Source organism: Panthera pardus, unplaced genomic scaffold (assembly GCF_024362965.1).
Source record: "Panthera pardus isolate Hobbes unplaced genomic scaffold, ASM2436296v1 HiC_scaffold_6, whole genome shotgun sequence".
In the NCBI taxonomy this organism is placed as follows: Eukaryota; Metazoa; Chordata; class Mammalia; order Carnivora; family Felidae; genus Panthera; species Panthera pardus.
The window spans coordinates 17,844,285-17,867,181 of record NW_026526991.1 but is presented as its reverse complement, the minus strand read 5'-3'; the positions used below and the strand labels follow the sequence as shown (position 1 = coordinate 17,867,181).

General features: G+C 41.7%; 2 protein-coding genes across 7 annotated transcripts in view; one reads left to right on the top strand and one right to left on the bottom strand.

Annotated features, from left to right (window-relative positions):
* The window catches only part of HCFC2 (host cell factor C2), a 50,529-nt gene extending 45,835 nt beyond the window's left edge, over positions 1–4,694 (top strand). The window contains exon 17 of the mRNA XM_019446631.2: positions 548–4,694. Coding sequence (XP_019302176.1) covers positions 548–639 — 92 coding nt within the window. The 3' untranslated portion in view covers positions 640–4,694. The remainder of the gene's footprint in view (positions 1–547) is intronic.
* On the bottom strand, positions 2,353–22,534 carry NFYB (nuclear transcription factor Y subunit beta). 6 transcript variants are annotated; one of them, XM_019446634.2, is made up of 8 exons: positions 22,405–22,534; positions 19,739–19,824; positions 13,083–13,176; positions 11,563–11,693; positions 8,345–8,542; positions 7,011–7,092; positions 5,562–5,641; positions 2,353–4,163 (listed from the first exon to the last, which is right to left on the bottom strand). In XM_019446634.2, the coding sequence occupies exons 3-8, from the start codon at positions 13,174–13,176 to the stop codon at positions 4,131–4,133; spliced, it is 618 nt and encodes a 205-aa protein (XP_019302179.1). In that variant the 5' UTR covers positions 19,739–19,824; positions 22,405–22,534; the 3' UTR covers positions 2,353–4,130. The 6 variants fall into 6 exon arrangements, with proteins under 6 accessions (XP_019302179.1, XP_019302182.1, XP_019302181.1 ...); XM_019446637.2 differs by having other exon boundaries at positions 2,353–4,148; XM_019446636.2 differs by lacking the exon at positions 22,405–22,534 and adding an exon at positions 21,550–22,277.
* Between the last annotated feature and the right edge of the window lie 363 nt (positions 22,535–22,897).

Below are 22,897 nucleotides of genomic sequence, written 5' to 3'. Positions count from 1 at the left end.
TTTTGAGAGAGAGAGAGACAGTACCATTAGGGGAGGGGAAGAGAGGGAGACACAGTATCAAAGCAGGCTCCAGGCTCTGAGCTGTCAGCAGAGCCCGACACAGGGCTCAAACTCGTGAACCAGAAGATCATCATGACTTGGGCCAAAGTCGGACACTTAAATGACTGAGCCACCCAGGTGCCCCGCAATGTGTTTTCAACCAAGTACCTGGTGCTTAAAGTTTTGAAGTATCTTTCATTCAGATATACTCTGAAATTGAGCCCTGGAAAATAGGTGCCAAAGACTTACTGTTTGCTCTTAGAGGACACTCAAGGAAGACCTAAATTATACCTGCCAAGAGCCAATAGTGTGCACTCTGCCCTGTCACAATATTGTCATCTTCTGTATTGTTGTGAAAGATGGAGGAGTTACCTGTCAACTTGTCATTTCCACCCCTGATGGCCATTAGGTTTCTACAGAGCCAGCACGTAGTTTACTGCCGTCATTTGGCACGCTTGCTGGCATGAACCTTGGCCAAGGAGTTTTTACAATACGTTGCTTTGCACAGGTATCCATCTACCGTGCTGTGCCAAAGGAAACGGACTCTGGAGCCGGTCAGGGAAAGCTGGAACTGTGTTGTTAGGCAAGCCTACATCTTGAAAGGTGATAGCCAGCAGCCAGAGAAACGGACCCATCCCAATGTCATCTGTGGCCCATGACTTGAAGAGATTCTGCCTTCTGGTTTTAAAATCCTTAAAATCAGGTATAAAAAGCAGCATTGTCTTAAAAGAAACGTCTAAGGGGCTGTAGCAGCCAACATATAGGCTGTGTACAAACCTACTCGGTTTGGGGTGGTGACATTTTCTCTATGTGGTAATACGAAGGTTTAACAAGTTTTAAAGGCTTTCCTGGAGTTTAAGCTAAAATCTGAAGGGTGAGACTTAGCCAGGCACAGGAAGAGAAAGAATGTTCTAGGCAGAGGGAAGCATATGTGTTTAAGGCCATGGTGGGGAGGGCAGAAGATACAAAGCACTTGGCACAAGGAGCCAAGAAATCAGGATTGGAGCCTAACAAGCAAGAGGAAGCTAAACCTGTAGTGAGCAAAGGAGTACATCCAGCTCTAAAAGAAACCATAAATTAAAACTGAGTGTTAGTTGGGATTGTTCTATTTTTTACTCATGAGCACACTAAGACTTAATATGAGTTTAGGGTCAATATACCTAAACATAAATTGTCTAATTCAGGGAAACCAAACATACATATTTAAGATAGCCTAGCTTTTGGTATAGAGCTTACCCAGTATCATGTGAGTGATTCAGAATGTATTTTATCATATAAAGCAACAAATATGGTCTTGTTTTGGACTACTGATAAAATGACTTACGCTAAAGAGAAAATACGTATTTTTTAAAAATCTTGTACTCAAGGTTTTATTCTTGGCGTATGTTAGAAATGATTTTTTTTCATTTGTCATGCTTAATTGATACTGTTGCAGAAATCCTTTTAGTTGGGCCCTCATAACTAGGTTCAGCCGGAATCATTAAAGGTAACTGGCATTCCTTCATCCCACTAAGGCAATCTAGAAAACAGGCAATAAGGCATGTTTTGGAAGAAAAAAAAAAAAATACTGCATGGATATTACACTGTAGGAGGAAAAGAAACACAAATAGCTTACATCATCATACTCAAGTATATGACATTGGGAAGGTAACACGCAAAATTCTCTCCGGACTAAAGCATCTGTGTTAGAATGAGGTAGTGAGGGGGAAGACCGAGGTTACGAACGTCCTTCCACCTATGACTTAGTCACTGAAGCCCATCTCTCTCTTAAATACTCATAAAATCAGTATCTCCGGAGTTGTAAAGAAAACACTTTTAGGTTAATGTACAAGCTTATTTGGTTAAGAAGTTCTAGGGGAAGAAAACGTGACATGCAGCTAAATGCAACCCAGGCCACGGAAGAAGCCGACACTGCCTCTCCCGTGCATGGAAGGAGAGTGCGTACCTGACCCCAGCAGGGTGCCAGTGTCCTTTCAGAGAATGAAGGCCACACAACCCAGACTTGACCTGATTTTACCTCAAGTTTCAGTACTACCAACCAATTACTAACTTTAGACATTTGTTGTGGTTTGTACTGATACAAGTCTTAAAGTTGTCATCTTTAAACTGATTTTAGAGGAAGAGTCTGATAATCAAAGACCAAGGGCCTTTATCAGTTATATAGTGATATGCTGCCTGGATCAAGTAGAAACTATTTCATAAATACATTAATAGAGAAGTATCAAAGGCCTTCAATTTTTATGTATCTGTTTAACCTAGCAATACTACTTCTAAGAATTTATTTCAAGAAAACAGTCATCGATGTACACAAGATTCAGTGAAGTGTTGTTTATAACTGTGAAAAGATGCATATAGTCAAAATGTCCAATAGAGGATTAAATAAATTACGGTTCAGCCATACAACAGAATAATAAATGAATAAAAATAAAAGACCATGTAATGACCCGGGAAAGATGTTTACAATATATTGTTAAGTGAAAAAAGCAGGTTACAAAACAGTATGCAAGTATGAGCCCATTTTTATAAAAATATACATATTTAGCAAAGTAAAAGGACTAATGATATTTACCAAAATATTAACATTGGTTATTTCAGCATAGTAGGATGATAGTTGATTTTGCTTAATGCCCCTCCTTTTTTTGCCTATTTGAATTTTCTGTAATGAGGATTATCTTTTAAATGGGAGGGTAGTGAGGGAGTTCTTAACCTCAGATTAGTCCAGATGTGCCCCCAAAGGCGCCTTCTGGCAAAGTAAATATTTCTGTTCAGCCTGTATCTGTGAAATTGCTTCTATCTTATAAATTTGAGTGTCCTTCCAAGATGACATTCAAACTGCCTTTTAGGCAAACTGTACAATAGCAATTGTTGATATTAAACAAAACAAAACAGTTCAATTACCAACAGAAAGGAGGAAATACAAATCCTCACTTTAAAAAAGGAACAACTCGAGCACATACTACTAAATTATACAAAGTCAAACTGTCTTAAGTTTATTGCAGAGATCGAGACGGTGGCGCACTCGGAGCTGGGGCTTCTGTTTCACAGCGTCCGTCCGTCCGTCCGCCATCCGTCCGCAGCACTCACTCTTCTTCACTGCATTCACTCACCCATGCGGAAAAAGGTCTGTGGACACGTGAGGATGTCGAACGCTTCCTGGTTCCCAGAGTGTAACAGGAAACTTGACGTTTCAATTAAAAAGGTAAAATGAGGACATTTACCATCAGACTATAAAATTCCTCTTCTGGAAGAGGATACTCTAGTATTTGAAGAGATGCTTTGGAAAAATCATATAAAAATGAAAGGGGCACCATTTCAAGAGCACTAGGACTACATTAAACTTAAATGAATCCCAACATTCATAATAATGTAGCTCAAAAACAAATCTAGTCCTAACAAAAGCTCCAATAAACTAAAACTATCTTAACAGGCACAATGAACAGTGTAAACACTGTTAAAGGGCACCAAGTTTAATAGGGCAGACAATATTTGCTTCTGCATTCACACTTAATTTTTCAATTACATTTTGTAAAAAATGGTGCTGCTTAAGCTATGAATGTTTTACAAAAAATTAATTTTAATAAATATGGCAAATGCTAAAAATCTAGCTAGGTTACCATGCAAGATATTATATAACCAAGACAAACTCAAATTTATAATAAAGGCAACTTGCATTCAAAATGAACTCTACCCTTATATTTTATTAAAAGGGCAAACATCATGAATTAACCCAGCTGCTTACTTGAATTACAAAAGTAACATGATTCAATATGAAAATAAGAAACTGTCTACAAATCTCTGACAGTAATAAATTGCAATATACAATGCATACAGGAGTCATACAGAGCGACAAACTCTCATACAAAACAAAAATATTTTAATACCTTTAAAATCCAAATTTTTCTTTAAAATCATTCATGAAAAAGATTCTCAAGTCAGAATTAACACCTCAATTAGTCAAGCATCAGGAAGCTACATTACAGCTATTTAATATACAAAGAGACATCTTTCCCCAGTCATTTCCTTCTAATGTCTCTGGTTCCGGAATCGTACAGACTCGCTTCTCTCCACTCCCATTCCACCATTTCTTCAGATCATGAAAACTGAATTTGCTGAACACCAGAAATCTAAGATTAGAAAATTTAAATTGAGCAGGATTTTAAAAATAATTTTCAAATAACATGTTATAAGCATTTAAAGAATAAAAATAGGAGAGGCGCCTGGGTGGCTCAGTCGGTTAAGTGTCCGACTTCAGCTCAGGTCATGATCTCGCGTCTGTGAGTTCAAGCTCCGTATCGGGCTCTGTGCTGACAGCTCAGAGCCTGGAGCCTGTTTCAGATTCTCTGTCTCCCTCTCTCTCTGACCCTCCCCCATCCATGCTCTCTCTCTCTCTGTCTCAAAAATAAAAATAAATAGGGGCGCCTGGGTGGCGCAGTCGGTTAAGCGTCCGACTTCAGCCAGGTCACGATCTCACGGTCCGTGAGTTCGAGCCCCGCGTCAGGCTCTGGGCTGATGGCTCAGAGCCTGGAGCCTGTTTCCGATTCTGTGTCTCCCTCTCTCTCTGTCCCTCCCCCGTTCATGCTCTGTCTCTCTCTGTCCCAAAAATAAATAAACGTTGAAAAAAAAATTAAAAAAAATAAAATAAAATAAAATAAAAATAAATAAACGTTAAAAAAATTAAAAAAAAAAAAAAAAGAACAAAAATCAGCAATGAAAAAGAAATCTACTTCCCACTCTCAAATCATTCTCTCTACCCAAGGGAGCTACTTTAATAATTTCTTAATGCATCTCTCTAGAAATCTATGCAGATACGAATATGTGTGTACATATTTAATTAGTAAGAGAATACACAATTATATATTTTGAGAAAGCAATTTTTTAACAACTTTCTTTATCAGGTCCTTAATAATAACAACACAATTGATCCTTGAATAACACAAGGGTTAGGTGAGCCAACCTCTGCACAGTTGAAAATCTTCATGTAACTTCTGACTGCCCCCAAAATTTAATAGCCTGTCGACCAGAGCCTTACTGATAACATAAAATCAATTAACACATACTTTATGTTACATGTATTATATGCTATAGTCTTACAACAAAATCAGAGAAAAGCAAATGTTATTAGGAAAATTATAAGGAAAACACATTTATAGTACTGTAAAAAAAATCCGCATATAAGTGGACTGGTGTAGGGGTGCCTGGGTGGCTCAGTTGGTTAAATGTCCGACTCTTGATTTTGGCTCAGGTCATGATCTCACAGTTCATGAGTTCGAGCCCTGTGTTGGCCTCTGTGCTGACAGTGCAGAACCTGCTTGAGATTCTCTCCCCCCTGCTTATATGCTGTCTCTATCTCTATCTCAAAAAATAAATAAACATAATAAATAATTAAGCGGACCAGTGCAGTTCAAACCCGTGTTGTTGAAGGGTCAACTGTAATGTGCTGAAATTGACTACCTGCGATAAAAATCAATGGGTACAATCAATTTTTTACAATAATTTAAAATACAAAGAAGGTTGTATTTTACCTGTTGATATGACGTTGTATAAACCATAACATTCTGTTGTTGACCATCTGCAGTTATTAAGCCAGCTGGTAACTGGTTAGCTGGAAGATAAAGTTAAAGCAGGAAAAGAATTACATCTACTCTCTCGATCTGAACCTTAGGTCATGCCATTAATGTCTCATTACAATTCTGCCACTAATCAATGTCATCTTGGACAAAATCATAAACCCCCACATTTAGCATTTTAGGAAAAAAAAACTCCCTAAAAAGTACATTTTTCCTATTGCAGTTTTCAATTTTCTGAATTTTCATTTCTCCAAAATGTACTTGAGCTGGGGCGCCTGGGTGGCTCAGTCGGTTAAGTATCCGACTCTTGATTTTGGCTCCGGTCATGATCTTGCAGTTTGTGAGTTTGAGCCCTGCGTTGGGCTCTGGACTGGCAGTGTGGAACCTGCTGGGGATTCTTTCTCCCTTTCTTTCTGCCCCTCCCAACTCTCTCAAAATAAATAAACTAAAAATAAAGTAAAATTAAATGCACTTGAGCTAACTGCCCATGTGTACAAATCTGCAGAGAGACTGGATGGAGTTTCTAATTCATTAAGTAGATCTACACCATAGGCCTGGCTGGGAGCCACACTTCCATAACTAAGCAGTATATATTTTACGTATGAGAAAAAGAAAATATATGCCTATAAATTTTATATGAGACACAGAGTCACCATAGACCTCTTATTTCACCCGTATGACAATATTCAGGGTTTTTTCTCCAGATTTTTTATTTTTTTTAATTTTCTTTTTTTAATGCTCATTTATTTTTGAGAGAGAAAGAAAGACAGGGCGTTAAGTGGGGGAGGGGCAGAGAGGGAGGGAGACACAGAATCTGAAGGAGGCTCCAGGCTCTGAGCTGTCAGCACAGAGCCAGACGCAGGGATTGAACTCAAGGAACGCAAGATCATGATCTTAGCCGAAATCTTGGATGCTTAACCGACTAAGCCACCCAGGTGCCCCCACAAATTTTTTATTTTAAAGTAATGTGTACACCCAACATGGGGCTCAAACTCACAACCCCAAGATTAAGAGATGCACGGTCCACTGATTAACCCAGCCAGGTGCCCCTATTCAAATTTTTTTCAAAAAACCCATCAGTTCAAATTTATTTAAATCACAGATTTTATATTACAAACTACAATTCTCAATATTCCTATCTCATGTGAAATCTTAAAGCAAAAACTAGGGGCTACTGAAATCAGAACTATGGGTGAAAGGTTATAATGTCGGCAGAATTTCAATCTCTATACTCATCCCTCACTGACTTCAAATATAAGGGCATGAACTAAAGAAGTGCTGTGTCAGAATCCTCAGGGCTGATGGTCCAAAAGTACCCCCACGTTTAGTATTAGTCACTGCTAACAAACTACGTGACTTATAAGAACACATTCAGTTGCATAAACGTATCATAACACTGCTTACTAAATGCCTCCTCTGTAAGTTCTTCACTTAATCCATCTGTAGTTGTGACTGCTCCACCAATTCCTTTCTCTCCTTTCATAGCCTGGGGAAGGACAAATCAAAAAAGTAATCACTGGCATTCAAAAGACACTGTTTTCTAGATGAGAATGCTTGTTTCCTAAAATTAGGAGTTTCTATTATTACAAACACTGCACAGAGTATTAACACTTCTGGTTAATTACATACAAAGAGGCCCTTCAAAATGCTAACTTTTTATATAAGCAGTAATCATCACAAGGCAGCGTTAGTAATGACCTAGAAAATCTAAAATATTTACGGATAAAAATAAAATCATTCTAATTCCACACTGCATCAAAAGGAAAATAGAAGTCTATTTACAGATGAAGTAGTCTGTTGAAAAGCACTATAAATATTCAGCCCATAAATCTACTATAAATGATCCAAGTTATCATTTAACTATATACATATAAAGCTCTCAGCCAACTGGACAGTACAGCACTATAATAGCAAATTTAAAGTTTCAAATTCCTAAATCAAGATTATAGTTTGTACCATAGAGCTCTAAGTTTCCATCCACTTCTAAGGTTCTATGATGCAGAAGATTTGGAAAAGTACTGTGAAGAATTTAACACATTCTCTTCCTACTTTAATCACTCGATGCTAAGTCACTAATTTAATGGGGTTCTAACATTAAAGCTATTAAGGAAGTATTTTGAAAGCAATGTGAATCTGACACCCAAGTGGTAGTGTGGAAATAAATACGCTGATCTCAATTTATTTCCACAAAATTCATACCATGGGCAAAGATAAACCCAGTAAGAAATGCGGAAGAATTTAATCAATAAAAAAGGATAGTTATAATTCCGTTTTTCTCATCTGCAAGACCTCAAGCTTTGAGATGCTCCCTCTTTTAAATTAATCATAATAACAGCGTGTTACCATTGAGTGCTCACGATCAGCCAAGCTAAGTGCTGTACGTAGACTATTTGACTTAGTTCTCTCAGTAACTCTGTGAGGTAGGTGCTATTACTCGTGTCACTTTACAGACCAGGAAACCAAGGCCTAACCTATTGAAATAATCTGCCCAGGGTCCCAGAGGTTACAGGTGGTGGAGCTTGGAACCAGCCTCCGGGTGGCCGGAATCCAGAGTCCGTGCTCTTAATCATTACATAACTATGATGTCATTAGTAATAAAGGGAAAAAGAAAGGACTTACTATTTAAATACAGTAATAGAAGTGACCATATACTTCTTCTGATGAATGACACATTTAAAAAGTTAAAGCAAATCGTATATCTTAGTTTCTTAAAAGCAAATGGAAGACAGTTTATTTACCTCTCTGAATTTCTGAAGGTATAATTTTAGAGGTTCTACGTAACTGTCGAAGCCTAAGGTAGACATGGCAAAGAGAATATCTTCTCCGTTGATTGTCTTCCGTTTCTCCTGATGGCATCTTTCACTTGCTTCAGATGTTATAAAGCTGATGAACTCACTTACACATTCCTGAACACATTCTTTGGCATCTTTTGCAATCTGAAGAGAAAAATCACAGGTAAATCTGCAGGGAATGTAACCACCCCCCTCCTAACAACCTGCAGAAATAAAAGGGTATTCAGAAGACTATAAATTTCAGTTTATGGCTGTTAACATTTAATCTCTGAAATATATGCTAATAACGTTGACAAATTGTGTGCTATCAAAATTCCAACCTTTGGAATGAGAACAAAAACTCGAATACAAGTGAGAGAAGCCTTGACAACTATTCACAGGAAACAGATACAATTTAGGCATAGAAGCAACCACTGGCTGTCCTTACCATCCCATAAAGGCGAACACTTACTAAGCAGGTGCCCAAGAAAATCAGTCTCCTGTGTATATAGTGTACTGCGGGGCTACACTTAGGGGTCGCTTCTCTGCCCTAGCATTTCTGCAAATAAGGACACTGGAAAATTTTAAAAAGACAAAACACTGAATTCACGTAAGGCTTACAATAGTGACATCTGGCGACATTTTTACTACTGAAGATCCAGAGTGTCAGGTACAGGCTTTGAGTTTATTAAAAAGCCCACCAAAAAGAGGCACACTGGCTACCTCATTATAAAAGCGAGAATTCTTTTAAGGGTGTGGGGTTTCAAAGTAAAGCTAATGAATTAAATTGTACAATTCCAAGTCACTTCTAACAGGAGTAACAAAAATCCTTGCTGAAACATACTGTTTTCTTTCTCCATGCCTATTTTATATCCCAGAGAAAAGCAAACAAGAGCTGCATAAATGCAGTCAGGCAAGATACTATAATGCAAGCTGTATACATAACTTTAGGTTTTCTAGTAGCTAGGTTTAAAAACACAGGTGAGGGGCGCCTGAGTGGGTCAGTCAGTTAAATGTCCGACTTTGGCTCATGTCGTGATCTCGCAGTTCGTGGGTTCGAGCCCCACGTGGGGCTCTGTGCTGCCAGCTCAGAGCCTGGAGCCCGCTTCAGATTCTGTGTTTCCCTCTCTCTGTCCCTTCCCCACTTGTGCTCTGTGTCTCTCTCAAAAGTATATATATATATATATATTAAAAAAAATTTTTTAAATACAAATAACACAGGTGAAATGAATTTTGAGATTTTATTTAACCTAACAAATCCAAGTTATTATCTAACATTTAAACACAGCATCCATTTTAAAATGGGAGAGATTTTCATTCTTCTTTTCATATGAAACCTTCACTATGTAAAGTATGTTTTACATTTACAGCACATCTTAATTCAGACCAGCCACATTTCAAGTGCTCAATAACCGTACGTGGCCGGTGGCTGAGGCATGCAGCCTTAACCTATTTCAACAACAATCAGCAGCTCTGATTTATTTCCCCTTAAAACATAAGGAGGACCTCTCACATGGGAACTTCTAGGCTTAGCAATGCATATTTTTAAGTTTATTTATTTGAGAAAGAGCGTGCGAGCAGGGGAAGGGTAGAGAGAGAGGGAGAGAGAGAATCCCAAGTGGGCTCCATGCTGTCAGCGCACAGCCCAAGGCAGGGCTCAAACTCACAAACCATGAGATCATGACCGGAGTCACATGCTCAACCGAATGAGCCACCCAGGGACCCCCTTAGTGATGTATTTTAATAATCTATTTATTTGTGATCTTTATTACTTTCACAAGTACTTTATAAGCTGCAGTGAGAAAGTTTATTGCATTATATATAATATAAAAAGTGTGGATTTTAATTCAGACCAAGTGATGAGTAGAGTGACAATGACAGTCTATATGATTGTTTGTCTCAAGACAGAACTACTTAAAACAGAATCCTGCCTGTTAACTTCAAAAGTGTGTTAGTATTTACGATTGTACAAAAATAGCTGCTTCCAAATATAAGGATTTTTCTGTATCAGTCCAAAATGACCCAATTTGGGGGCACCTGGCTGGCTTAGTTGGTGGAGCATGCGACTCTTGATCTTGAGGTTGTTGAGTTTGAGCTGGGTGTAGAGATTCCTTAAAAATAAAATCTTAAAAAAAAAAAAAAGACCCAATTTTGCTGCAACATTATAGAAGTTACAACTCCATCTGCCCAAACCTGATATTTTATTTCATTTTTTTGTTTTTTTTTAATATATGAAATTTATTGTCAAATTGGTTTCCATACAACACCCCCAGTGCTCATCCCAAAAGATACCCTCTTCAATGCCCATCACCTACCCTCCTCTCCCTCCCACCCCCCCATCAACCCTCAGTTTGTTCTGTTTTTAAGAGTCTCTTATGCTTTGGCTCTCTCCCACTCTAACTTCTTTTTTTTTTTTTTTTCCTTCCCCTCCCCCATGGGTTTCTGTTAAGTTTCTCAGGATCCACATAAGAGTGAAACCATATGGTATCTGTCTTTCTCTGTATGGCTTATTTCACTTAGCATCACACTCTCCAGTTCCATCCATGTTGCTACAAAGGGCCATATTTCATTCTTTCTCATTGCCACGTAGTACTCCATTGTGTATATAAACCACAATTTCTTTATCCGTTCATCAGTTGATGGACATTTAGGCTTTTTCCACAATTTGGCTATTGTTGAAGAGTGCTGCTATAAACATTGGGGTACAAGTGCCCCTATGCCTCAGCACTCCTGTATCTCTTGGGTAAATTCCCAGCAGTGCTACTGCTGGGTCATAGGGTAGGTCTATTTTTAATTTTTTGAGGAACCTCCACACTGTTTTCCAGAGCGGCTGCACCAGTTTGCATTCCCACCAACAGTGCAAGAGGGTTCCCGTTTCTCCACATCCTCTCAGCATCTATAGTCTCCTGATTTGTTCATTTTGGCAAACCTGATATTTTAAAAAGATTCTTAATTCTACTTTATCTGCTTCAGGTGGGGGAGGGGGAAGCACCGGGGGCCGCGGGAACTGAAAATGGAATACTGTCCAGTAACTAAGGGTGTAGAACTGAAAGAGAGAAAGAGAGACTAAAGGACTGAAAACAATAGCTGACTATATACAGAAACTGTATATACATATTCATGCAGTTTACATTCCCCTTTCCCCTGGAAAAAGCAAGCCGGGTAAAACGTCTCCCCTGCATTACCTTTCCCGTTTGAGGTATGGCGTTTTTCATTATCCTTGCTACGTTTGCAATTGGAAGATATATATCTTGTTCTCTGAAACTTTCTTTTGAACCATTTGTGTCTTCATGATCATTCATGCTGTCCTCCGTATCTAAAGAAATAAAAAGAACTCAGGTTTAACGTTTCTCACAACCTTTACTTCGTCGTAGAGAAGACTACCTGAAACAATCTAAGTTCAGAACATCCTGGTTCATTTCTTAGGCATTTTTAGGGAGGAGGGTAGCAGTTCTTTTCACGGTTTTCTCATAGCCATAACCAAACCCACTCCTTAATTTCCAACCCACTGCCTCAAACACTTTTGTCCTCAGATCTGCCTACTAAAAACCTCACCTATCCATTCTCCAAAAAGCTCAGAAACATCTCCACAGCACCTTCAGAAGTGATCTCTCCTTTCACAAAAATATCACAGGATTGCTCTGTGTTTTTTCTGACACATTTTAGAATTCTTTTTATTTCTCATCCTCCCTATTAGATGTTTGCTACCAGAGGCCAGGGATCAGCTTTGTGTACTTCCTAGAACTTGGTATAGCATCTTCCATAGAAGGGGTACTCAGAAATACTTATTACATAACTTAGCTGGAAAACTTACAGACTATGACTGAGGGTTCCTTTCATATTGCTAGATTAGGAGGTTATTTATATGTTTACCCAAGGCCAAGTTTATACAGAATGGAAAAGTGGCCTTGAATATTACTGACCCAATTAGGTTGATACTAAGTTTTTGAACAAAGCTACTGCACCGATCCAGCGATCTTACAAAAAGCGAATTCTCAAATTGTATAGATTTAGATATAACTGAAGCTTTCACAATACCAGTAATATCCTTTTATGACTAAATACAGTATCTTGTAAGTAAACTTCCCACTATTTATGTGTATTAAAAAAGAAAGGCACTTAAGCTGATTCAAGTTACATTTTTATGTGTGTCTGTCTTAGGATGAGGTCACTTCTCACCCACCCCCAACTGCCTTCTAAAAAAATATATCTTAGTGTTTTTTAATCTTACACATCAGAATGCCACAAAGTAAATTACTTCTCACAGGCCGACATGACACTGCCATCCTAATAGCTGACACAGATCAAACTTAATACTTAATGAAAAACAAAAATAAGTCTGTTCGTAAGTACTAGAAATATAATAGCTAGCAACTCACCCTCTAAAGAATTTTTTACTGTATCAACTGAAAAAGAATGTGCCATACTCAGTACTTAAGTAGGACATCAGTAACAAATTTTTAAAGAAACGGTACCAGTTTTTAAAAGGCATACTTTATTTATAGAATTCTTTTCTAGAACTCATCATTCTTTTGAAGACTATTTCTAATAAAAAAAGCATGATACATCTTCTTAGACCATCACTGACCTTTGACACAAGATTGCTAACTTTCCCATAAAGACCCAAGTAACCTACAACGTGACGGTAATATGATTTCCACTAAGTTACTTCTGCCAGTCAGTGTTTTACTCGTAGCTTTCCTACCATCGTGGGGCTGTATCACATAGTGGCTTCCCCCGATGTAGTCCGCAGAGATGCCCAGCTGAGAAGCGTCTGTTGTAGCACTGTCGCCATCCATCTACGAGGAGAAAAAGGTTTGCAATACCCTTCAGTAAAACTTGTATTAAAAAAGCATACTAGATTCAATCCTCATAAGCTGTCACAGGGTGGGTCAATTAGTTTTCAAGTCCTTAAGCTTACTAAAAGAAAACATTTATATTTCTTGATTTGGAAACCTTTGGATAATTTCCCAATGATTCAAAATTCCCCTATCCACCCTCCATAAGTGATAAGCACAAGACCAACGGAGAAACAAAACGAGGAAATGAATCTAAAACACACAGCTCTTTCTTTTCAATTCCGTAAGCCTCACGTATAGTGCAGACAACCCCGACTTAGAACCTAGCTTATCCCTGGAATGAAAAGCAAAGCCAAAACCAGCTCAGCAGTCACCTACAAGCACCCGTGTCCATCACTTTCCACTCTCCTGCTACGGTAAAGCCTGTTATCCCTACGCAAACCCTCTTGCGCCTGCTGCAAACTGTCTCTGCTGTCTCACAGAAGTTCAAGGGACAATGTCTTGATTCAAACTGTCGTCTGGTATAGGAAGCATATGGGTTCCTTGCACACATCTGTACCCATGCAACCCGAAGGCACACCCCTTTTTTTAACTTTATTTTTTATTTTTTAAAATTTACATCCAAATTAGTTAGTATACAGTGAAGCAATAATTTCAGTAGATTCCTTAATGCCCCTTCCCCATTTAGCCCATCCCCCCTCCCACAACCCCTCCAGCAACCCTCAGTTTGTTCTCCATGTTTATAAGCACACCCATGTTTTGATGAGGCTGTCATCTCTAAATCTAGTCAACAGTTTCTCCCGCCCTCAAACTTTAGATCCTTTAAGGACAAAGAAAAGGAGGGGTCAGGGAGATTGCACATCTACATATAACCATAGACCAGAATGAGAATTAAAGTGACTTTATTTTAAAAGAAGCCTGCTTAATTAAGTTTGCTCAAAGCTAAAAGAATTCTAAGAGGGAAAATCTAGAGAAAACTGAACCCTAACCCTGAACTGTCTCCATTCCATGTCACCAACATAGCAAATCCTAGAAGTCTTTCTGCTTTGCAAATAATACTATTCAAAGCAGGAAGGGACTGGCTATTTGTGGGTAGAAAAATTTTAAACGCATTACCTGAATAAAAAGTGTAGCAAAAATTAAATACAATCTCTACATGCTTTCAGACCAATCCAAAAGAGACACTTGATCCTAAAGGATTCTCAAGGCCTAGGACTTAATGTTTTGACTGCACTATTTAAGCCCTTGTGTTAACATGTCTTTTCCATCTCTGTTAGATTTTCATCTAGTAGTAAAATAACCAAGCTAGTTTCCACGTCTTCAAAAACATGGCATTTCTTTGATGCATCTGTTGACTGTGGTATCTAATTTAATTGTAGATAAAGATACATTTCCATAATTTATATAATTTTCTAAGGGGCTAGAAAATAGAATTCACCTGCCTTTAGTAATTTGTGCAAGTACCTATTATTAGGTATCAAGGGTCCCTGTTTATTGATGACACTTCTAAGTGTCTTCTAAGAAGTGGTAAACAACAGGCAGTGAGCTCTGATTCGGACTCTTCTACTGATCCTGAAAACAGCATCCCTACCCATTAAATGTATTTCTATATAAAATGGAAATAATACCACCTTTCCCATCTTAAACAGCTAACATGTGAAACATTACCCCAAAATAAAATGCTATCTTAATTCTAAAATGCTAACAAGATACTAAGAGAGTGATCCTTAATAGATATGGTGATGGATTTATTAGCCATAAAGACAGCTCAATGAGGATATCTGTGAATTGACTAGTTTTTTCCAGTGCCCTAAGGGAGATTAAGGGAGATCAAGGTTACGGAGAAAGAACCAAAGTGGCTGTTTCAGAATCTACAACTGGAAAAAAAATCTTTGCGGGGTGGAATATGAGAGATTAATTAATTTATAAACACACATTTTTTAATATTAAAAAATATTAAAGGCATAAAGTTTAAATCACATTATCTTCTCATGCACTGGATTAGCAGCAAGATTATCATTTGGATTCACAGCATTAGCCACTGAACGGCAGTCTTCCAAGAAATACTTCTGAAAGTATTTCAGACTTGTCAGAATGAAATAAAGGGAACTTGCTACGGGGCTATGTCTGGCGCGTGGCTCAGGGTGTTCTCAGGAGGTGGCGGGTCCCATCCACCCTGAGGGCACTGGCTTAGCTGTGTCTTTGGGTCTGCAGGTCTTAGCTTTTCTGTCATTTCACCACACCTCTGTCTTCCTCTCCTCTATCTTTCTACCATGAAAATCCTACCCCATACTTTAATCCCAACGTTCCCCCATCCTCCTGAAATCTTTCTGATAAGACCCCATTTCGAAGCCTAAAATTAGTGTCCCCTTCTTTGAATCCCCAAGGCAACTTAGTACCTTGTATTCAACAAATTAGCCTCATCTTTTATGCTTATGCTAGCCACTCATATATATGAGGGGGGAAAGGAGGCAGGGAAACTTGCTAGATACATCCCAAAGGCTTTTTCAAGGTCTGAACTTCCTTTAAAAATATACAAAATAGCCTGTAGATTTTAAGCAAGCCAGTTAACAAATATTTACCAAGCAAGCACGTGGTATTTATCAGGTCCGTGCTATGTGCTGGTGACGTAGCAGTCAACAACACAGACAAGATCTCTGTCCTCATCTTGCAGAGAAGACAAATATTACGTAAACTAGTAGCAGGGGGAAGGGCTGGGGAATGCAGTCTATTAATACTTCCAAGGCCCAGGCTCTGGAATCCTATCACCTGGTTTGAATTCCTTCCTACTTACTTGCCATGAGATCTTGAGCACGTGGGATGAGACAGGACTCACCATGGAAGGACTTAGCATAGTATAATAGCAGTACTCAGTAAATGTTATATATAGCTATTAAATAATGACAATTAACTAACTGCTAATGCCAAATGCTAAGGAAAACAAAGGTGTTGTGTTACATGCTTTGAGAGCTTACTGCAAAAGGGACCGCACCAGTCTGGGGAGTCAAGGAAGCAGTCATAGGAAATGAAATTTCAACGGAGACTGAAAGACAGAAATCAGTTAGGCAAAGAAAAATGGGAGAAGAATGTTCCAGGCAAAGCAAACACAAAATATAGTACTGGTGAACTGGAATGAACTAAGTAGAGGCTAGAGCAAGCAGTGCCTCGTGAGTCAGAGCGAATCAAAGGGGAGTTTTAGCGGAATTGTGCAAATCAGATTTCTTTTTCGCGGTATCACTCTGGCTATAGTCCGGTGTAGAAATGGACAGAGGGGAGCAAGAATGGAGGCAGAAGACCAGTAAGGACCATGAGGCTGCGGTCAGCGCATGACTTCAGGTGAGACGATGAACATTCCCCGTGTCTGGTCCTAGACAACAGCCCTGGGGAACAAGGGGAGCAGAGGAAAGAGCCTTGTAGGAGGTCAAATCGACAGTCCTGGTGACGGACCGAAAACGAACCGGACGAAGGCCCAAGAGGACGCTGCTGGAATGGCTGCAGCTGGGGAGACAGACAGTGGGAAGGGCGGGGAATAGAAGCGCTGAGCCACGAGAGGAGCGGAGCTGCGGCTGGTGACCACGAATGTGCACTGGCACCAGGATGTCCAGTCGTGGCACATCTGTACCTGGTGTAAGAACAGAGAAGCTGAAGTGTTGGGCTTTATCCGGACAACGAAGAGGGAAGAGCATGTAGGAGAGTGACAACACATGGGTAAAATGACAAATCATTAGATCCAGAAGAACTAATAAATATAGACAAAGAGTAGTTCAGTCTCATCAAATTAAGTTTTTCTTAATGTTTATTGATTTGAGAGAGAGTGCGTGCGCACAGGTGGGGGAGGGGCAAAGAAAGAGGGACAGAGAGAATCCCAAGCAGGCTCCGTGCCGTCGGCGGGCTCTATCCCAAGAAGTGTGAGATCACGACTTGAGCCACCGAGGCGCCCCTCCCGTCAAATTAATTTTATTGACTATTCTAATTACTTAGTTGAACTGATACTGTTTTCTAGAATATTACGTGAAATAGCTGGCTAGTACATGTTCATTCTGTAATTTTGTGATACAGCAGTATTTAAATTGTATTAATAATTTGCACAAATGCAGGAAACAGTTCCCTCCTTAGTATGTTTAACATTTATTGAACAGTTTCTAAATATCTCATGCAGTCAGTGTTCACAACCCCACGAAACAGATGAGGAAATTGAGGTCAGGGAAGGCTAATGACTTGCCCAAAGGCGGCACAGTAAATGGGAGTTAAATCCAGAGTCTCAGATGCCAAGTACTTTACAGTACTTGTTCCTGCTAGTTTTTCCCATAGCCCATCAGCCTAAATCTTGACTTTACCCTCTCTCAATTCTAGATCTACTGACCTCATGTATTAAAGACATTTAAAGCTGTGTCTCGAGCCAGGACAGTTATCTGTGAGGTGTAAGCCATGCACCTGGTTTTGGGTTTGTGATCAGGACAGACCTGATCTCTCAGGATAGACCACCGGGTTTTGTGTCTTTACTTACCATCCTCTTTGTGCTTCAACTTGCCCATTTTTTAAATGGAGTTGCTATGAGAAGTGAATTTATTATATAAGAAATACTTAGCGAAGTGCAGGATACGTACTAAGAACTCAACAAATGTAACCTAGTGTTATTTTTGTCCCTTCAGATACAGCTCTCACCCTTCTTTCTAGGCATGTTTTCTCTCTCACACAACCACTGTCACCTGTCCTCTGGACCAATGCCTTTTTATCTCTCTGAGGAGAAGAAATGACAAAAAGATTCCTCCCCTCTAACGGATCTTCAGTCCTCCTTGACCAGCTTCTTCACTCTTTCTTAAACATGCTTAGTCTCCCCCACTGAACACACACAAGTACGCACAGACTCGTAAACCGTAATTCTGCTCCACACCCTTGTCTAGCTATCATTCTCCCCCTGATGGTCCTCATGCACCTTTCCATTTTTAAACCCCCGGACATGTGCTTCTCCACCCCACCATGACACCGAAACTGCTCTTAAAGCTGCCAATAATCGGGGGCGCCTGGGTGGCTCGGTGGGTTAAGTGTCCAACTCGCAATTTCAGCTCAGGTCAGTGCAGAGCCTGCTTGGGATTCTCTCTCCCTCTCTCTCTGCCCCTCCCCCACTCCCTCTCTCTAAAAATAAACAAACTTAAAAAACAAAAGTTGCCAATAGTCTTGCCTTCATCCTACCTGCCTGTTGTTAGTAGTGCTGCCCACTGTGGACCACACACTCACACATGGAATTCTCTTCTCCCTTGATTTCAAAAGCAATGTTCTTTCCTGGTTTGTTCCTCCCCACCTCCCAATTGTTAGTTTCATCCCAGGTTATGTTTTCTCTCTCTTCCCTCACTCTCTTAAGGAAAACTCGTTAAATATCACTTCTGTGCTTAGAAATCCTAAATCTCCCACCATATCCTGCCTGCCGCTCCAGCAGGCCGTGCCTGTAGAACGTGTCTGATAGCCCATCACTGCCAACTTAAGGTTTTGGAAAAGGAAACTCACCCTCCCCGTGTCCTGCAACGAGACAATGGACAAGAACTCCTTGATCTCCTTTTCACAACTTCAATCCCACACTCCAGGCTAATTATACCCGTGCCATCTTACGTTCTTCAGTCTCCTGTAAGTTCCACCTGAACTGTTACCTCTTTTAATAAGTTTTGTGGATGTGCCCAGCCATTTTCTGTTGCCACTGGATTACGACCCACCGTACCTGGGTACATACTGTTTTAAGACCGATCTCTATATATATAAGAAACACCGTTTCTATAGCTCTTGAACCTATAATGGTTTTAAAAGTCTTCAGCATCAAATCCAAACCTAGGTTTTCATGGCTTTACACGAGCGGATCCCCCATTTAACCTAACTAAACTTGTTTCCAACTCTATCTTCAGGGCTGATAAAAATCTTAGTGCTAGAATGTGCCTTATTTAAGGATCACCAGGTACAGCTCTTTTATTTTAGGAGTGAGGCATGAGTCACGGCTCAAGGAAGTTGTGACGTGCCTGACATCACAGATGTAGTATCTCTCACTAGATTATCCTAGGATTTTCCCACTTGGACCATGCAGATCTACTCCCCGTCCCCTAAACAGAAGTTACTAATCCCTGCTTTCAGGCTTTTGCTTTTGGTGATAGGCACCTATCCAAACTCCACTCAGCCTTCAAGGCTATGTCCCTGACATTCCCAGCTACCCAGACTGACCCCACCTGTGCTACCTGTGTCTCTTCACCTGTGCTACCCTTAAAACCAGCGTCTTCCCTTCCCTGCATAATGTCCTCTAAGCATTCAGTTCCATTAAAGCCCTTCCAGCAAAACAGCCTCTTAAGAGCTGGGACCAGCTTTTTATCTTGTAGCCTCCACAGCACTTAGGGGCCCACAGGAAACAATACATGCAAGTCACTAAAAAGAAGGAAGCAACAGGAATGAGTAGCTACTGCCTGTCTAGACTTGAAAGGCATTCATTCTACCTGGAACCTCCAATATACATCCGTTATAATTCTGTTCCCAGCTAATTACTGTTCAAATCTAATTAACAACCAAAATGGTAAAACGTACTTACTGTTATGAAATACTGTCAGAACCGTGTTGCCAGTGGTATTCAGGAACACCTGTCTAAAAGGTGTCTAACCTTCGCCCAATTTCAACCTAGAAGATAAACATCCATTAGTAGTAACAACGTATAGCCTACAGGCTTCCTTCCTAGTAAAAATTTAAAAGGCATGTATAATTTCGTCTACTATTCTTATTCAATAGAGTGCAAAAAAGCAGGCACCCAATAAAGGTTTCTTAAATTGGCAGATATATTTTGGAGACTTTGCAAAAAAGTTAATTCTATGGCAGGAGGAATTGCTTTTCTAACATAACCCTGAATTTAGTCATGTTCATCATAAATATTCATCACAACACCCAGATTATATGCCAGAGACCAAAATTTACACATCTAAATTATTCAAAATATTAACACTCAAGACACAAATGCCCCAACTTAATTTCTTGGTGATGATCTTAATATTTTACAGTGAAATTTAGGAGTCCAAAAACTCAAAAGGGGAGAAAAATATCTCAGAATACAATGCTTTTAAATTAAACACCTCAGATTATACTGAAAGAAGAAACATGCTGCCCAGAAAGCATACATGGAACACGATCAATTAAGACCTTTATTTATCATTTTAAAGCACCACCATTTTGGACTAAAATTGCATCTGAATAGCACTTCATTTTCACTGCAAAGCATAAATAGCTGAATAAATTGGTATCAATTACAATGTTACAACCTCCATTTCTCATTTGTTCTTTTCCTTTTTTCAAGTGAAGCAATTAAGTTGGGGGGAGGGGCAAAACAAAAACATTTCCTTTCAGTATTAATTTTAAAGGAAGAGAAAATAATGATATGCATTCAAGCACGAAATCTAGTCAACAGAAGAAAAAATTGTAGCCACTGAATTGAATTCTTTAGATGTCAGTCCAGGCAGCAAAGGCAGGATGACATTGTCTATTCTGCTATAATCTTAAAAGCAATGTCTAATTTCTTCTTAAATATTGTCCTCTTTCTAACCCCCAAAACTGCCCGGAGAGTCCTTCCTTGTAGCTAGAAGCGTGTTTTTTTTTTTTAAGGGTGTCTTTGAGAAAGAAAATCCCCTGAACACTTAAAATAATAGAGCTATATATATTTATGTGTTTTGCTTGGGGTGGGGGGGGGATGCGGGGGACACACCTCATCACACTCACCCAAATAGTTGACTCCGTATGTATTTAGATTCAATACATTAAAGATAAACACTGTCACCTCATATGGTATATATTTTCCTAAAGGCAGGTTATGATATATGTGAAAGCTCAAGGGAATGCATACATCTGTTTAATGTTTGAAGAAATGCAAATTTGTATCCAAGAAAAGCAGCAGACCCTTCCTCCACCCTCCATTCTTTGGCATCAACAACCAGAGTTTTGCATCAATAGAATCCTTAAATTAAGCTACAGGAGCAGTGCGGGGAAGGAATAATTGCCTTTTAAGGCATTCTAGTTAAACTTTCAATACTTTACAAATAAAACCCCTATTTATTAGTGCCACTTATATCGATCAGTTTATCTTATCACTTTATTTTGCCGATTACTTTCCATACTAAGAAAGCCCAAACCACCCCAGTGATTCGGGGCACGAACCGTGGCACCGTGGGAGTCCATGCGGGTTAGTAGGATGCTAATCTTTTTAAAGGTCGTATGCTAGCTAACCTTGTTTAATTACCTTGTTACAGTACTTTGGGCAAGATTACGACTTGTGGGTGCTCTCTAATTCTTTGTTCTCGAAGACTACTACTGCTCCTCAGGCCCGGCAGATCCTCCCCGCCTCCCACCGAAGATTAAAACCTTAGTCCAATCCGAAAGGCTTCCTTCCCACCTTCGGGGCAAGTCCAGGGACCGCAAGCCGCCAGATGGCTGCATTCTTTACGTGTAAACCAGACTGCGGGGAAACCAAATCCACTCCTTCCTCCCGGGGACCTCGCTTCCTCCCCACGAAGGTGCGCGGGCTGGCCCCGGCCCCACCGCCCGGCCCGGCCGACTGTCAGTCCCGCCGGTGCGGGGCGGCCGCCCCTGGCGCGCATCCCCCGACTCGCCCGCCCAGGGCCCGGGCCCGGGCCCGCGCCCAACGCCTGCCGCCCGCCCGCCGCGCCCGGGGCGCCGGGGCAGACAAAGCGGCCCGGCCCCGCCATGCCCCCGCGGGCCAGCCGGCGGGCGGGAGGGGGACGCCCCCGGGGACTCCGCGCGGCAGCCCGGCCAAGGGCGCAGGGTCGGGACCGGGGTCCGGGCCAATGCCCCCCCGCCCGGCTCCCCGCACAAAATGGAGCCGGCCGGGGCGCCGCCGAGAGGGGGCCGGACGGTGCCCCGACGCCCCCTCCTCGGCCTCGGGCCCGGAGCTCGGCGGCGGCGAGCAGGAGGCGGCCTGGCCCGCGTCCCGCCGCTCCTCGGCCCGGCGCACAAAGAGCCGCGCCGCGGCCCCGCGCCCGCTCCCCGGCCGGGCCCGCAGCGGGAGCGGCCTCGCAGGCGCCGGCCCGGCCCCAGCCCCGGCCCCGGCCCGGGCGGGAGGGCGGGCGGGAGGGAGGCGAGTGGCCCCGGCCGCGGCGGCGTTGGCGGCGGGGACGGCGCCGGGAGGAGACGGACATTTCATTCGAGCTAAAGTGGAGTCGGTTTAGGAGCGATCATTGGCCGAAGCGAGACACAAACCTCCAATGCAGCCCTGGTTGGCTCCCGTCTCCAATCGGCTGTTTGGTTGGACAGAAAATGGCTGCGAAGGAACCAGTCCCAGCGCGGAGCTCCGCTTCCAGGACTCGGCCTCCCCTCCCTCCGCCGCGGGCCGCTTCCCTCGGCGCGGCACCCTCCCTCCGCGCCTCCCGCGCGCCCGCCCGCCGCGGCCCCGCCCCGGCCCCGCCCCCGGCCGCGGCCCCGCCCCGGCCCTCCTCCGCCGGGTGTGCAGAGCGGCCGCAGCCGCGGGAGCCTGCAGAGCAGGCTGCGGGCCGAGGCGGGCGGCTTCCCGCAGAGGCTGCGCTGCCCTGGCCGGCGGCCTCCGAGCTCCGCGGGGCTTGCCGGGGCCGAGACCCGGGCACCCTCTTGAGGTCTCTGCGGGCTTTCTTCCCACGGTGTTTTCCCGGGCCTCTGCGAAGCGTGATATCCCAGGCTTCCCCCCCCCTTTTCAGTCCCCTCCCTCCCCCACATGAAA